This window comes from Aotus nancymaae, unplaced genomic scaffold (genome assembly GCF_030222135.1).
Source record: "Aotus nancymaae isolate 86718 unplaced genomic scaffold, 86718_ANA_hifiasm-v0.15.2.pri h1tg000022l_1, whole genome shotgun sequence".
Classification (NCBI taxonomy): Eukaryota; Metazoa; Chordata; class Mammalia; order Primates; family Aotidae; genus Aotus; species Aotus nancymaae.
In genome coordinates this window covers 25901769-25919569 of record NW_026988435.1, presented here as the reverse complement: position 1 = coordinate 25919569, position 17801 = coordinate 25901769, and the positions used below count along the sequence as shown (strand labels likewise).

General features: G+C 36.0%; 1 protein-coding gene across 2 annotated transcripts in view; it reads right to left on the bottom strand.

Annotated features, from left to right (window-relative positions):
• The window catches only part of NCAM2 (neural cell adhesion molecule 2), a 532134-nt gene that overhangs the window by 89619 nt on the left and 424714 nt on the right, over positions 1-17801 (bottom strand). For both annotated transcript variants that reach the window (XM_012475013.3, XM_012475014.3), the window contains exon 12: positions 15993-16166. In XM_012475013.3, the coding sequence (XP_012330436.2) occupies positions 15993-16166 (174 nt within the window). The remainder of the gene's footprint in view (positions 1-15992; positions 16167-17801) is intronic.

The window sequence follows — 17801 nt, the reverse complement described above, 5'->3', positions numbered from 1 at the left end:
ATGTGTCTTTATAGTAGAATTATATTCCTTTGGGGATATGCGCCGTAATGGGATTGCTGAGTCAACTTGTATTTCTGGTTCTAGATCCTTGAGGAATCACCATACTGTCTTCCACAATGGTTGAACTAATTTACATTCCCACCAACCACAATGGTTGAACTAATTTACATTCCCACCAACAGTGTAAAAGCATTCTTATTTCTCCACAGCCTCACTAGCATCTATCATTTCTTGACTTTTAATCACCATTCTGACTGGTGTGAGATGGTATCTCATTGTGGTTTTGATTTGGATTTTTCTAATAATCAGGATTTTAAGGTTTTGTTCATGTTTCTTGTCCATGTAAATGTCTTCCTTTGTGCAGTGTCTGTATATATTTTTTCCCACTTTTTGATTTTTTTATGTAAATTTAAGTTCCTGTAAATTCTAGATATTAGACCTTTGTCTGATGGGTAGATTGCAAACATTTTCTCCCACTCTGTAGGTTGCCTGTTAACTCTGATGATAGTTTCTTTTGCTGTGTAGAAGCTCTTTAGTTTAATTAGATCCCATTTATCAATTTTGACTTTTGTTGCCATTGCTTTTGGTATTTTCATCATGAAGTCTTTACCCATGCCTATATCTTGAATTGAATTGCATAGGTTTTCTTCTATAGTTTTTATGGTTATGGGTTTTACATTTAAGTCTTCAAACCATCTTGAGTTAATTTTTGTATAAGGTGTAAGAAAGGGGTTCATTTTCAGTTTTCTGCATATTGCTAGCCAGTTTTTCCAACACCACTTATTGAAAAGAAGATCCTTCCCTCATTGCTTGTTTTTCTCAGGTTGGCAAAAAATCAAATGGTTGTAGACATGCGGTTTTATTTTTGAGGTCTCTGTTCTACTCATTGCTCTATATGTCTGTTTTGGTACCAGTACCATGCTGTTTTGGTTACTGTAGCCTTGTAGTATAGTTTGAAGTCAGGTAGCATGATTCCTCCAGCTTTGTTCTTTTTGCTTAGTATTTTCTTGGCTATATGGAGTTTTATTTGATTTCCAATTATATTTAAAGTAGTTCTTTCTAATCTGAAGAATGTCAACGATAGTTTGATGGGAATAGCATACTTTGGGCAGTATGGCCATTTTCACAGTATTGATTCTTCCTGTCCATGAGGATGGAATGTTTTCCATTTGTTTGTGTCCTCTCTTGTTTCCTTGAGCAGTGATTTGTACTTCTCCTTGAAGAGGTCCTTCACATTCTCTTGTTAGCTGTATTCCTATGTATTGTATTCTCTTTGTAGCAATTGTGAATGGGAATTCATTCATGATTTGGCTCTCTGTTTGTCTGCTGTTGGTAAAAAGAATGCTTGTGATTTTCGCACATTAATTTTTTATCCTCAGAATTTGCTGAAATTTCTTACCAGCTTAATGGGTACTGAGGCTGAGATGACAGGATTTTCCAAATATAGAATCATGTCATCTGCAAACAGAGACAATTTGACTTCCTCTCTTCTTATTTGAATACCCTTTATTTCTTTCTTTTGCCTGATTGCCCAGCCTAGAACTTTCAATACTATGTGGACTAGGAGTAGTGAGTGAAGAAATATGGGGCTACATAAAAAGACTGGACTTATTGACTGGAGTATCCGAAGAAGATGGGCAGAATGGAAACAAGAGGAAAACACACTTCAGGATATTATCTAGGGGAACTTTCCAACTCAGCAACATAGGCCAACATGCAAATTCAGGAAAACACAGAGAACACTACTAAGATGCTCCATGAGCATGTCAACCCCAAGACACATAATCACCAGATGCTCCAAGGTTGAAATAAAAGAAAAATAATGTTAAGGGTAGTCAGAGAGAAAGGCCAGGTCACCTACAAAGGGAAGCCCATCAGACTAACAGTGGACCTCTCAGCAGAAACCCTAAAAGTCAGAAGAGAGTGGGGGACAATATTCAACATTCTTAAAGAAAATAATTTTCACCCCAGAATTTCATATCCAACCAAACTAAGCATCATAAGTGAAGAAGAAATAAAATTCTTTCCAGAAAAACAAATGCTGAGGAATTTTGTCATCACCAGGACTGCCCTGCAAGAGCTCCTAAAGAAAGCAATAAATATAGAAAGGAAATATTGGTACCAGACACTGCAAAAACACACCAAAATATAAAGACCAATGACATTGTGAAGAAACTGCATCAACTACTTTGCAAAATAGCCAGATAGCATCAGGATGACAAGATCAAATTCACACATAACAATACTAACCTTAAATGTAAATCTAAATGCCCCAACTAAAAGACAAAGACTGGCAAATTGGATAAAGAGTCAAGACCCATGGGTGTACTGTATTCTGGAGACTCATCTCACTTGCAAAGACACACATAGCTCAAAATAAAGGGATGAAGGAAAGTTCACCAAGCAAATGGAAAGCATAAAAAAGGCAGGGGTTACAGTCCTAGACTCTGATAAAACAGACATTAAACCAATAAAGATCAAACAAGACAAAGAAAGGCATTACATAATAGCAAAGAGATCAATTCAACAAGAAGGGCTAACTATCCTAAATAAATATACATCCAATACAGGAACACCTACATTCATAATACAAGTTCTTAGAGAGCTACAAAGAGTTAGACTCCCATACAACAAAAGTAGGAGACTTTAACATCCCATAGTCAATATTAGGCAAATCAATGAAACAGAAAATTAACAAGAATATTCAGGACTTGAACTCAGCTCTGGATGAAGTGAAACTAATAGAAATCTACAGAACTCTTTACCCCAAATCAACATAATATACATTCTTCTTAGAGCCACATGGCTTTTATTCTGAGGTCGACCACATAGTTGGAAGTAAAACACTCTTCAGTAAATGCAAAAGAACTGAAATCATAACAAACAGTCTCTCATACAACAGTGCAAATAAATTAGAACCCAGGATTAAGAAACTCACTCAAAACTACATAATTACATGGAAATTGAACAACCTGCTCCCAAATGACTCTTGGGTAAATAATGAAATTAAGGCAGATATCAAGAAGTTATTTGAAACCAATGATAATAAAGAAATGATGTTCCAGAATCTCTGGGGCACAGCTAAAGCAGTGTTCAGAGGGAAATTTACAGCACTAAATGTTCACATCAGAAAGCTAGAAAGATCTCAAATAGACACCCTAACATCACAATTAAAAGAGCTAGAGAAGCAAGAGCAAACTAATCCAAAAGCTAGTAGAAGACAAGAAATAACTAAGATCAGAGAATAATTGAAGGAGATAGAGACATGAAAAACCCTACCAAAAAAAAAAAAATCAATCAATGAGTCGAGGAGCTGGTTTTTTAAAAAAATTAACGAAATAGATAGATCCCTAACTGGTCTAATAAAGAAGAAAAGAGAGAAGAATCAAATAGACACAATAAAAAAAGATAAAGGGAATATTACCACTAAGCAAACAGAAATTCAAACTACCATCAGGGAATACTATAAACACCGCTATGCAGAGAAACTAGAAAATCTAGAAGAAATGGATAAATTCCTGTACACATACACCCTCCCAAGACTAAAACAGGAAAAAGTCAAATCCCTGAATAGACCAATAACAAGTTCTAAAATTGAGGCAGTAATTTATAGCCTACCAACCAAAGAAAGCCCAGGACCAGATGGATTCACAGCTGAATTCTACCAGAGTTACAAAGAGGAGCTGTTACCATTTTTTCTGAAACTATTCCAAACAATTGAAATGGAGGGACTCCACCCTAACTCATTTTATGAAGCCAGAATCATCCTGATACCAAAACCTGGCAGAGACACAACAGAAAAAGAAAATTTCAGGCCAATATCCCTGATGAACATCAATGCGAAAATCCTCAATAAAATACTGGCAATCCAAATCCAACAATAAATCAAAAAACTTACCCACCACGATCAAGTCAGCTTTGTCTCTGGGATGCAAGGCTGGTTCAACATATGCAAATCAGTAAGTGTAATCCATCACATAAACATAACCAATGACAAAAACCACGATTATCTCAATAGATGCAGAAAAGGCCTTTGATAAAATTCAACATCCTTTCATATTAAAATATAAAAATAAAAACTCTCAATAAACTAGGTATTTATGGAACGTATCTCAAAGTAATAAGAGATATTTATGACAAAACCCACAGCCAATATGGCATTGAATGGGCAAAAACTGGAAGCATTCTCTTTGATAACCTGTACAAATACTGATTATTTTCAAGTTTTTCTTTAAAAGTGAAATTGAGTGGTATGATAGAGTGAAATCTAGTTACATCCAGGCAATTGTAAACAACTTAGTTTCAAAGAAACACTGCAGGATAAACACCGTGAAGCACAACTGGAAATTATTTTACAATGACTTTGAGCTTCTAGGAAATCTATAGGTCTTTCTAGAGAACAACCACCTCTACTATAATGAGAAAAGGTAGTTCTCATTGATTACTTAAAAGGAGAAGTTTAGACCCATCTCATCAGAATTGTTACCTAAAGAAGCTCTGGTATGATACGGCATTTGAAAAATGGAATAATTATCAGTGATTCATGTCAATGGACCAAATGAATCATTGACTCATTATTTATAAAAGATGTCTGCTAATATACATAAAAACATATAGTAATATATTTTTCCACAACACAGAAAGCAAGCACAGTAGGGAAGAGAAGAAAAGAAAAATGTTGTATAGTTAAAAGTAATCCAGTGTTTGTGGGAGCAGGGAGGGAAGAAGAAAGAGAAAGGATCATGTCATATGGAATATCTTTTGAGGTAAATCTCCCCCTAAAAATATTTCAGATAACATAGACTAATATCAATAATTTCTTTTATTATTTTTAGTAGCCCCATAATGCAATGTAGAAAATTCCCCATAAATTTAGAAAAGTCACACTTTAGCTAACTTATTATGATACAGCAAACATCTTTAAGAAAATATATACTAAAATATAAGTAAACCAGATAATGACTCAGTTTATGGGTCTTTTCTATTCCCTTCCTGCATTTATCCCTCTGTTGATTCGATAGTATCATGATTTTAAACATCTAAATGCAAATGACTTTTAAATTTATATCTACAGTCTAGACCTCTCTTTAGCCATCTTCTACTGCCTTCATGGTATTTCTAATTGGATTAAAGACAGCAATTTAAGTCTTAATTCACAAGGCTGATTAACACTCACTGAACAAGATGCACCTAGTTTTTCCCATCTTTGCAAACTTTTAGTTGAGATTTTAGGTATAAAATGTCAGAATCAGCTTCAACTGCTTTATTTTGTTTATTTCCACCCTATGCCCTATCCTCCGTGTTCTTACCCATCTAAGGAAATTCTCTGAAAACTACCTTTACAATACATCAAGAATTTGACAACCTTTTCCCATCCCTCCTCAACTGTCACCATCTGGTTCGAGTGCTGTGCATCTTCCTCTCTTTTTTTTTTTGAGACGGAGTCTCACTGTCACCCAGCCTGGAGTGCAGTGCACAATCTCAGCTCACTGCCACCTCCGCCTCTCGGGTTCAAGCAATTCTTCTGCCTCAGCCTCCTGAGTAGCTGGAATTACAGGCATACACCACCACTCCTGGCTAACTTCTGTATTTTTGGTAGAAAATACAACTTTTGTATATTCACCATTTTGGCCAGGCTGATCTCGAACTGCTGACCTCCTGATCCGCCCACCTCAGCCTCCCAAAGTGCTGGGATTACAGTCCTGAGCCACCGCACCCGGCCACATCTTTGATTTAGAAGACCACCATTGCCTCTGAACTGTTCTGCCTTATTGCACACTTCTCTCAACACAGTAGCTAGAGTGATCCTAAAATATTTCAGGTCTTTATACTTTTCACACCCCAATGGATGTCCTGTGAAAATCAGACAAAGAACTGAAGTCTTGTGTGATCTTACAATGTCTTATATCAGGGCTTCTGGAATTTTAACGTGTTTGTAAATATCTGGTCATCTTGTTAAAATGAAGTCTTGGTTTCATAGATTTGAGAAAGGATACAAGAGTCTGCATTTCTAACAATTCCTCAGTCAGTACTGCCAGGTCATATTCATTATATAAAGTATCCCTTTGCCTAACGTCACATTTCTGATTGCATCTCCTTACTCAATCTGATTTTTTCTCTCTAATGCTACCATGCTGACCTCTTTGTTCCTTAGTCAAACAAGCCCACTCCAGCCTGAGGGGACTTTTGTTAGCAGCTTACTCTGCCTGGGAGGCTTTTCTTCAGGATACCATGTTCATCTTTCCTAGTCTCTGCTGAAAAATCATTTTTCCAATAAGACCTATCCTCAAATCCTTACTTAAAATTGCTAAAGTCTCCCAACCATTTCAATATTTTCAATCCCTCTTTTCTTGCCTTCCCCACATTACTCTTTTAAACCTATGAAATAGGGCATAAAAATTATCTCAATCCATCTTTTAGAACGTAAGCTCCTTAAGGGGAAATATTTTTTTTGTTTCATTCACTAAAATAGTCCAAATATTAAAAAGCATGCATCACTAATAGTATATATTAAGTATATGTTTGTTGGAGAATATTTAGTAATCAGGTTTTTAAAAATGTATGTTTTGTTTAATATAACCAAAATAAATAAAGATAATCACCATTTTGAAGTGATGGTATGAGCAATCACTTTGTGCCAGAACTGAAACATTTGCGATCTCATGACAAATGGAGATCCACTAGGATGTCACTTAAAAAAGATACTGTTTTTGGTAGTCTATGCTTCATGAAATCATAATTGCCTTTTAGTTATGGAGACATGAAACATGTAAGGGTTTGTCATGAAACCTGCGCTAAGTTTACCTGAAGGTGATGTAAATATTAAATACTACTGAAGCAGAAACACTTTTAGAATTTAAAAATCTACAAATTGAGAGTAAGGTATGATGAGTGAGAGAGAAAAGTATATTTGAAACTTTTGATTTGGAGGACTATAGGTTAGGAAGAATTTAATGAATTATTATTTGAAACCCTGCTAATTCAAGTCATTTAAATGAGTCAATCAAATGAGTTTGATTGTTAACTTGACCTATATTTCTACCTAAAAATGGTCTTAAAAAACCCAAAAAGTAAAATTAATCTAAAATGTTTAGCAACCTTGGTTAGTACATATACATTTCACTTGCTGAATAGAATTTCTGAAATCTTTATTTTTTATTTTTTATTTTTGATAGAGTCTCCCTTGTTTCCCAGGCTGGAGTGCAGTGCTGCAATCTCAGCTCACTGCAACCTCTGCCTCCTGGGTTCAGGGATCCTCCCACCTCAGCCTCCAGAGTAGCTGGGACCACAGGCGCATGCCACCACATCCAGTTAATTTTAGTACTTTTTGTCAATGTGAGGTTTCCCTGTGTTTGTTGCCCAGGTAGATCCTGAACTCCTGAGTTCAAGCAATCTGCCCACTTTGGCCTCCCTAAGTGCTGGGTTTACAGGCATGAGCCACTATGCCCAGTCTATTTTTATTTTCAATGGGAGAAAACTAGAGGAAATAGAGGAAAGCTGTTAAAAAATAAAGGAAAGCTGTTAAAAATGATATTTCATAATAAACTCTGTAGCTTCTTTATGACTAATGTACCCATGATAATTCATTGGTTTCGATGAGTGTACGATGGTATGTTATCATTAAGGGAGGCTGGGTGAAGGGAGTCTGAGTACTTTTTGTACCATCTTTGAACTCAGCTATAAAAATAAAATTATTTTTAAGTAAATTTTAAATTTTAAGTTATTTTAATGGTATGTTATTTAAAACTTCAAACTGTTAGAATATGTAAGCATGAATCTCTACATCAGCAGTTAACTGAAGTATGTTGAGCCAGATATATTAAGAGAAATTCTTCCATAACCTTAGCTGTGACTAAAGCGGAACATCACTGCCGCACAACTAGGCTAGTAGGAGTTATACATATTCCATGAGTCAGCTCGTCTGTTTTAGGAAATTTGGGAAGTTTCATTAGCTGCCTCTTATTTTTCACTAATTGAACCAATGACTCAGTATATGAATGAACATACACGTGTTCTACATTTGAATAAATGAATACATTTTATACAACCTCAGCTGTTTATTAGGATGCAAGAGTAGTTTTCTTTGACAATGTGTACCATAGGTATTTTAAAAACTTTTCAACATACATCATTTAAAGAAATAGGAATAATTTGTTTTTGAATGCTGGCTACATTTACTGCTGGTACTTTGAGTATTTGCACCTAAGATTTCAGTATTGGATCTACTAAAGTTTACTATATTTTAATTCAGGCCTTTATTCAAAATTAGTTTTGCTGACCCATCAAGAACAGGTGCATCTTTTAAATCAAAATGTATACTTCAAAATCCTTTCAGAAAAAAAAGTATATTGATAACAATAAAGCACTACTTTTCTACCAAACTGAAAATAATTTCCTCTACCATAAGTATTCTTTTTTCCACCAGACTTTTATTAAAATGTAAACTTCTGCTAAAATTAAAACCTGAAGGCTAGGCACGGTGGCTCATGCCTGCAATTTCAGCACTTTGGGAGGACAAGGCGGGTGGATCACTTGAGGTCAGGAGTTTAAGATCAGCCTGACCAACATGGAGGAAACTAAAATTAGCCCGGCGTGGTGGCACATGCCTGTAATCCCAGCTACTAGGGAGGCTGAGGCAGGAGAATCATTTGAACCCGAGAGGCAGAGATTGCAGTGAGTCAAGATCGCACCACTGCACTCCAGCCTGGGCTAATCTGGTGTTCAATGCAGAACTCCAGAACAATAGTGAAACTCTGTCGAAGGAAAAAACCTGAAAAAAGTTTGGAATTATACACAATAATACAGCATGTACATAATCTTAATTACAGTGTTTACAAACTAAATATTATATTGCAAGTATAACCTGCAAAGACACATTGAAAGTTTAGTGGAACTATGCATTGAAAAATATTAAAAAAATACAACTGTGTAGGCATTTCCTAATTATAGTCAGTTCACATTTCAATTTCTGAAAATGATAAGAACTAATAGTTTCCAATAAAATTAACAGTTTCCAATAAACCAAAAAACTTAGGAACTAATAGTTTCCAATGAAAGTTTTCTTTAGAAAATGCTATTATTTTCAAAGAAAAAAATATCTCTCTTATTTTCAGGAAGAGAGAGACATTCTACTATAATCTCAGGTCTTACAAAGTGCAACACAATACTTTTGACTGGGACTGAAAGGACTTCTCTCTGTGATTCTAGTTGGCTAAATATTTCCCCAAACAAAATTAAAACAGATTACCTTATTTGAGAGAATTGTTTGATGCTCCATTTAAAGGTACTTATTTATTTTTATTTTTAATGCTTTTAAAGACAGTATCTTGCTGTGCTGTCCAGGTTGGAGTGCAGTGACACGGTCCTGGTTCTCTGCAGCCTTAAACTCTTTGGCTCAAGTGCTTCTTCTGCCTCAGCCTCCTGAGTAGCTGAGACTACTGGCCCATTCCTTCATACCCAACTACTAAAAAATACTTTTTTAGAGAGAGATGGGGTCTTGCATTGTTGTCCAGACTGACCTTGAACTCCCAGCTTCAAACAATCCTCCTTCTGTAGCTTCCCAAAATGCTGGTATCACAAGCGTGAGCCACCATGCCTGGCCTAATATTTTAAGATATTGATATTGCCATTTTTATTAAGAAAGCTGAAACAAAGTGTAGCTGTTTGTAAGGTTAGTATTTTCTCTTCATTAAGTGCCCAGTGAGGAACACTTAAAATGTTATATGGTTTGTATGGAACCCATAAAATGTTATATGGATTGTCAGTGAATACGTCCTGTAGCTTCTCTAACCAAAAAGTCTTGCTACACCTGTGATACCTGTGTCTCACTCAAAACGAAGAGTCAGACTCACAGACATTCTATATCCGAATAGTTCGAGTTGTTGATATTTGATTTATTCACAATTTCTTACAATTTGAAAATTAGTTTCATGTCACATCATTGGTTGGGATAATTAGTATGGCTTCAGCTAAACCTTGAAAAAGAAAATAATAACAGACCTGGATTCCCTTGTACCTTAAATCTAGGACCAGGTGCACAGTGAGAAGTTGAAATAAGTAAGAATCTGTTAATGATTTATTTAAGATTAGAATCTACTAACAGGAGAATTTTTAAGTTAAAATATTCCTCCTAAATAGCACTGCAATCCAACAAGAGCTGATATTTATTCCTGAGTGGTGATATCTGCAATTATAAGTAGACACATCAATATGTATATCAAAAGTCATATATATTTACTAAGAAGGAAAAGTAACTAAACATTAACTAAACTCCCATAAATTAGAATAAATAAATAAAGCTGCTCAGAGGGAAAAGATAGCTGAAATTTTGAGACCACATGTATCTACATTTTCAGAGATAAACCTAAATCTGTCTTCTAACAAATGCTTCAAATACAGAGTATAATAGTGCTTACATAGATCTCTTAAACTTTAAGATATATGATTAACACAACCTATGATTTATAAAACAAAGGCACAAACAAGCTTTTCCTTAGTATTCAAATATGTGTGTGTTGGTGTGTGTGTGTGTTTTAAATATGCATTCTGATTTTCAACAATACGTTCTCCTAGATAGCCAGAAAAACAAGCCTTCAAAGTATACCTAGAAATTATGGCATATCATTTTCAAAAATATTTTCCAATCCACTGATTATCTCACAGAAAAGGAAGGCAAACTCTGAAACATCAAAAATGAATTGTATGGAGAGACCAGAAGTTAGAGGAACAGCCATGTAATTGTTTTTTCCATAAACTGTGGCAGTTTTGTTGAATACATCCCTGGTATTCAGATTCTCAGAGGTTTTGCATGGGTCTTTGATGTAGAAGATTAGTTCTGAATGGCTTCAGTGGGTTAAAAAAAGGATTCAAAATCAGTAGATGAAGTGGGGATCCTCACATAAAATCAGGACCCTTAATATCCTTGAAAGGAAACAAAAGGGTGTGCTAGAAACACACACACACACACACACACACACACACACACACACACAGAGTTCTGGTGGGGGATTAGATAAATACTTCTTTGAAAATTCATAAACACTGAATTGTTCACATCATATAAATTGCTCATGTGATTGATGTGGTGAGCCTGATGCTTCTCAATACAATAGAGGTTGGAAAAAATGTGTGAAATTTCCGGCATGGCCCAGTGGAAGAATTACAGTGAAGTCTCCTGGTTTCTTGATTGAGGTAATGTTATATGCAGTGCAGAATTGTGTACCTTAAAAAAAAACAAACAACAAAGACAACTCCCGGCATGCCACTGGAGCCTGAACTGTAGCTCATTCCATTTGCTGAATTCTGCTTTATCTTCACCCTTTCCAAAAATGTGTTAATCTCTCATAAACACTTTGAACCTTAGTTTCTGTTTGAAAGTTGCTTCTGGCCAGGCACAGTGGTAATAAAAGAAATCCTGCTGAAGTAAAGGGCGAGGAAGTGTCTAAAGGGCTCAAGCTAAACAGCATCCCATGAAGAATATTCTGCCTCCTAAAAGCCTTCCAGTGTGTTTGCACTCCAGTCACACATCCCCAAAGGGCAGGTACTCAAATGCCCATCCCACAGAGGGCAGGTGACAGCGACAGCCCAATGAGTTCTACAGAACCTTAGTTTCTGTTTGAAAGTTGCTTCTGGCCAGGTGCTGGGTGCCGTAATCCCAGCAATGTCAGAGTCCAAGGCGGGCAGATCATGAGGTCAAGAGATCAAGACCAGTCTGGCCAACATGGTGAAAACCCGTCTCTACTAAAAATACAAAAATTAGCTGGGCTTGGTGGTGTGTGCCTGTAATCCCAGCTACTCAGGAGGTTGAGGCAGGAGAATTGCTTGAACCCAGGAGTGGGAGGTTGCAGTGAGTGGAGACTGTGCTATTGCACTCTAGCCTGGCAACAGAGGGAGACTCCATCTCAGGAAAAGAAAAAAAAATACACACACACACATACACACAATGGTGTCACTCGGCAGTCATTCATTCTGGGGGAAGAGGGAATTTTCCTGTTAGAGCAATTCCAGGAGTGATTGTGAAAGCATGCTATAGGTGGTTAAAAGAATAATTCTGGGCAGTGTTAAAAGGACCTAAGTCGGTCAGATGGGAAAATATGAGTAAGACTGAAATGTTACTTTACAGGATATAGTGACTCACTGAAATCACAGGAACACAATGGAAATATGTTTGATTAAAATAGACTGTTTATGTCAAAGCTATGCTACATGTTTCAATAATCAAATCATTGCTGCCAATTTATAGTACATATAAGTATGCTTATTTATAACACATTTCATGTATCTATATGCAAAAATCATTTGTTATTCTTATGAATATCTTTACAAAATAGTACATCTCTTTCCTAAAGAAAGAATAAGTGCCAGACACACATATCTTACAATGTTAGGAGTGGTCCTAATGCAGTTACTCAGCTTCTTTCCCTGGCTACCCATTGCATTTATGTTGTTCTTTTAGTCATGTATTTATATTCATTCCTGCTATACAAATATGGAGTCTACACTAAGAAATCCTTAAAAACTTCATTTTCCCCAAACATTGTTTTATATATAAATGAGATCACATCATCATTTGAGATATAAAGTATAAACGCAGCAATAAATAAATCACATTACATAGGCACCAGCACAGTGATAAGAAACTATATGGAGACTGAGGGGGCATGTTTCTGCAGTGCTAGAATTTTCAACTGAGATAATTCATAGAGAGAAGAAAAAATACATCAAATAGTAAACATTTGAAAAGAGGTCAGGCACCTCCTGCAAGGTTAAAGAAGACGAGGCTAAATTAGGTCTGCAACACCAGCCTTGAGAGCCAACTCCCATGCACCCTGACCTTCCCACTCCCCAAAATGTAAGCATAAAACTAAACAGAGAAAAAAAAAAAAAAACGCTGATGAAAGTAGTAAGTCTTCCACCCAGAAGAAAGTGTAGTGATGTTTCTCCTTCCACTAAGTGAAGGTAAGCCCAAGAGGTTAACAGAACCCACTGAATTTTTTAGCACAAGAGATGAGAAGAGAGATCTGATATTTGCATCTCAATTTGGACTTCTGTTTTTATAGAGGATTCATCTACTATGTCTCTTTGAAATGGGGAAAAGGAAAACTCGAGAAAGAGATCAGCTGTGAAGTAATGCAGTTTCTTACATCTTAGCTAAGTGAGAAAGTGGAACATCTCTCTTGGTCTAGTGTATATTGCATAAAGTTAGTGGGTGACATTCACACTTAAAAGAAATCCTGCTGAAGTAAAGGGCGAGGAAATGTCTAAAGAGCTCAAGCTAAACAGCATCCCATGAAGAATATTCTGCCTCCTAAAAGCCTTCTAGTGTGCTTGCACTCCAGTCACACATCCCCAAGGGGCAGGTATTTAGATGCCCATCCCACAGAGGGCAGGTGGCAGTGACAGCCCAATGAGTTCTACAGCACCAGAACCATAAGAGGTATTTGATCTCTTTCACCTTCCCAAGAGAAGATGTATTTCATGTCACGATTAAGCTCCCCAGGTTGAGGTCTATCGTTCATGGAGGTCAGAGACAATGAATGTGAAATTAAAAATTATTATAAGTTTTAAACTGTGCAGGACTGACTGTTTATTCTGGAAGGCAGCTATGCTCACCACTATACCACCAATGCTGAACTGCTTTTTTCTATTACTTGAAGATGAAAATAGATCTACAGTGTCTGCCAAATATATTATTAAATAACTGAAAGGGAGAATAAAAAAGAAGGGCTTAAAGTAGTAGTAAAATTTAAAATTCATGTCTATACTACACTGAGTTGAGATCATACAATGGTTTGACTACATGATGGCAACTTGATTTTAAGGTACTCATTCACATACCTACGGAAGATGAGTTAACAATGGAAACAGAAAAAAGTACTAATGCAGTCATTTTCCTCAAATCACTGTGACAAATCTGTAGTCACAAGACTTTAGAGTATTTTATTCTCATTGGCAAGCTTTAAACTGTCCCAGTCTGAGGCTATTAAACATTCTATTCAGGCCAGGCATGGTTGCTCACGTCTGTAATCCCAGCACTTTGGGAAGCCAAGGCTGATGGATCGCAAGATCAGGAGTTCCAGACCAGCCTGGCCATTATGGTGAAACCCTGTCTCTACTAAAAATACAAAAATTTGCCAGGCATGGTGGCGGGTGCCTGCTACTCAGGAGGCTGAGGCTGGAGAATCGCTTGAATACAGGAGGTGGAGGTTGAAGTGAGCCGAGATTGCACCACTGCACTCTAGCTTGGGACACAGGAAAAAAAAATTCTACGCTTCAAAAAAAAAAAAAAAAAAAAATTATATTCACGCAACTTCCCTAGCTCATATTCTAGATTCATCAAACAAGTTTCTGACTCTCATTTTGTGTCCTAAATAATATGCCAACAGGTAAAATATGTACTTATATAGACTCTGAATGTTCTAATTTCTGTGACAGTATTTCTCATTTTAAAGTAACGAATGTGCTTTGTTATTATGTTTCAGTTTTACAAGCGTAGTAATCTGCCTCTGACAGATGGATATGTAAGGTACAATGTCAGGATTTTTACCTTGATCAACTTGGCCGGATCAAGGTCACTATAAATTCTCCATGATGCTGCAGCTTTGTAAGAAGTCCGGAGAAAGTCTATTAACCTTTTCCCGGGTTTGGCAGGGCTAGGGTGGGGCAGCACTTTTGTGCTGTGTTCAATTTCTATAAAATTCAGACTTAATATTAATTTTCTGCATGGTTGCCTTGAGTACAAACACTGAGTTTTATACAGTTTAAGAAATAATGTATTTTCTCTTTCTGTTTTTCACCTAGCATCCTCCTTTTCTTTTTCTCACTTTTAATACAACAAAACAAAACAAAATTAAGTAGCACAATATCCCAGCATCCAGGTTAATAAAATTTTTTAAAAATTATAGTCCTTGGTCCCACTTACTCATTGATTTTTGGACACTGACTTTAAAAATCTCTCCTGAACCACATAACCTGCAGAGATAATATAATCCAAGTATTTCACCAACGAAATAATATGAACTCATCAGTTTGAGGACATTATTTGAAGTGTATGGCACATGATAAATGACTGATTAATGTTTCTGATACTTCTATCCAAAACCCATATTACTCTCAGTGAAAACTAAAACAGTAGGTGTCAACACAGATGAGACCAGGATGATTTCATGTGCTTTCTCTCTATGTTCACTAGGATTGGTTCCCTCCCTGTTCCCTTCTCAGGAAGGCTCTTGCTTTTTACTGAACCCTACATATGTGTTAGGGTCAAGGTAGGTTCTTTATAGAACAGACCAAAGGAGCATTAATTTCCTAACCATTTTATGCTACACTTTTGGGACACTCAATATGGTTCTGTGTCTTAAACAACAGAGTCTAAGATTGGTAATTTCATATTATTTCCTGCTTTAGTTTTTTCTCTTCCTAATGAGAAAACAAACTACATTTTCACAAGATGATGATATTTTACATAAGTAAAAAGAAACTCTGTGAATTAATTTAATTTTTTAATAGAAATGTAAAAGTGAATAAAAATATAAAAATGCAAAAAGTAAACATAAATAATATATAAAATCATATAGATTTTTGTAGATGGCTTCATGAGTATACAAGGCACCTACACTTTGCAGTTTCATTTTCACACCTACTTTTGAGAGAAATATTAATAAATGAAACATGAACACACATTTCATAAAATCCATCCATCATATCCAGTTTGTGAGCAATTGCCTTTCCATCAAAGAATTTTTTTAAAATAACTTTTTTCCTCAGAATTGAACTCTGCTGATTCTACTAAGCTCTTTCATTTTTACTGAAGATGGAAACTACTCACTCTGTATTAGAATTATTATCAAGAAGAATAGGGCGCAGGAAATATCATCCCAATACCACTTTATTAAAAGAAAAGAAAATGCTGGAGGAAATCGAAAAAGTTAATCATACAGGTATATTGAAGATCAGTTTGAATTAATCAACCCATTTTGAAATTATTGACTCACTTTGAACTCCATGAGAACGTACTATTTTCCAGATTTCTGACGCCACTTCTTTGACATCCACTTGATAGTGATGAATAGGCACACCTCCATGGGAGTCCGGTTTGTTGAAAGAAACCTTGGCTGTGGTCTGTGACAGCTCTATGATCTTCACTCCATAGGGACTGGATGGCACATCTATGGACAAACAATTATAAAGAAAACATAACCAAGGGAATGGGAATGGCCATTATTAAGGATACGGTGTTACGAGAACTAGGAACTAAGGAAAATTGCTACGTGTATCACTTAATATGTTTGAGTTACAGAACTTACATAAACACCTGAAAGTTCTCTTGAAATTACAAGAAAGTACACACAAGTCAATTTTTATTACCACAGAAAGTAGACAGCAAAACGAAAACCACATTTCAATTATTGAGGGAATATGTTACTTCTGCTATTTCTATACAACATAAACATTTTATTGAGGTGCAGGAAAACAATTTCATGTGTGTTTGAGAGGGAAAAAAACAGAGATAAAGAGGGTAGTTAAAATATTAGAATACATAAATCAATTATTCAACCATCACCATAAATAATGATGTCTTGTGAAAATACGAAATGTATAGTCTTTGCATTCACCACAATTATGTTACTAAATTGTAGCTAAGTTTCAAGAAAAATGTCAGTATTATGTACTAAATAAGACTGTAAAATATTTGGTCTAATTTCATTTATATATTATCCAATTAAATTAAAAGTTTAGTTGAGATATTGAAATACTATTTTATGTTTTCAAAATAGCTATAAAATCCTTCTTGTGTCTGTTATTTTATTCTATCCATTACTTACATTATTTCAAGCAGGCAGCATTAGGAAAAAAAATCCCAATGAGGATATAACTGAAAACTCTACTCCAGGAACATCAAAATTTAGAGACACATTATCATTAATTTCTCTATCAATCTCTTCCTCTTTTGTCCATGCCACATTGGAAATAATCTTAAACTTTGGAAAAAAAGTTAAAAATGAGTATAAATTTTTTCAGAGAGAAAAAAATATGATATGGTTTGGCTCCACATCCCCACCAAAATCTAACCTTGAATTTTCATCCTTATATTCTCCGTGTGACAAGGGTGGAATGAGATGGAGGTAATTGAATCATGGGGGCAGCTTCCCCATGCTATGCTAGTGATAATGAATGACTCTCACTAGATCTGATGGTTTTATAAATGTCTGCCATTTCCCCTGCTGGCACTCACTCTGGCCTGCCTCCCTCTGAAGAAGGTGACTGCTTCTCCTTTGCCTTTTGCCATAATTGTGAGTTTCCTGAGGCCTCCCAGGATTGCAGAACTATGAGTCAATTAAATTTCTGTCCTTTATAAATTATCCAGCCTCAGATATTTTTTCATAGCAGTATGAGAATGGGCTAATTATACATAAATAACTTGACTGACAAATATGCAGTACATGTGAATTTCAATTGGTATATCAATTAAGCATTTATACAAAATCTTAAATTGGGGTTGGGTATGGTGGCTTACACCTGGAATCCTGGAATCCCAGCACTCTGGGAGGCTGAGGTGGCTAGTTACTTGAGGTCAGGAGTTTGAGACCAGCCTGGTCAACATGGTGAACCCCTGTTTATGCAAAAACACAAAAATTAGCTGTTAATCACAGCTGCTTTGGTTGGTGAGGCAGGAGAATCACTTGAACCCTGGAGGCAGAGGTTGCAGTGAGTAGAGATCACACCACTGCACTCCAGCCTGGGCAACAGAGCTAGACTCTATCTCAAAAATAAATAAATACAAAAAAAAAAAAAAAAATCCC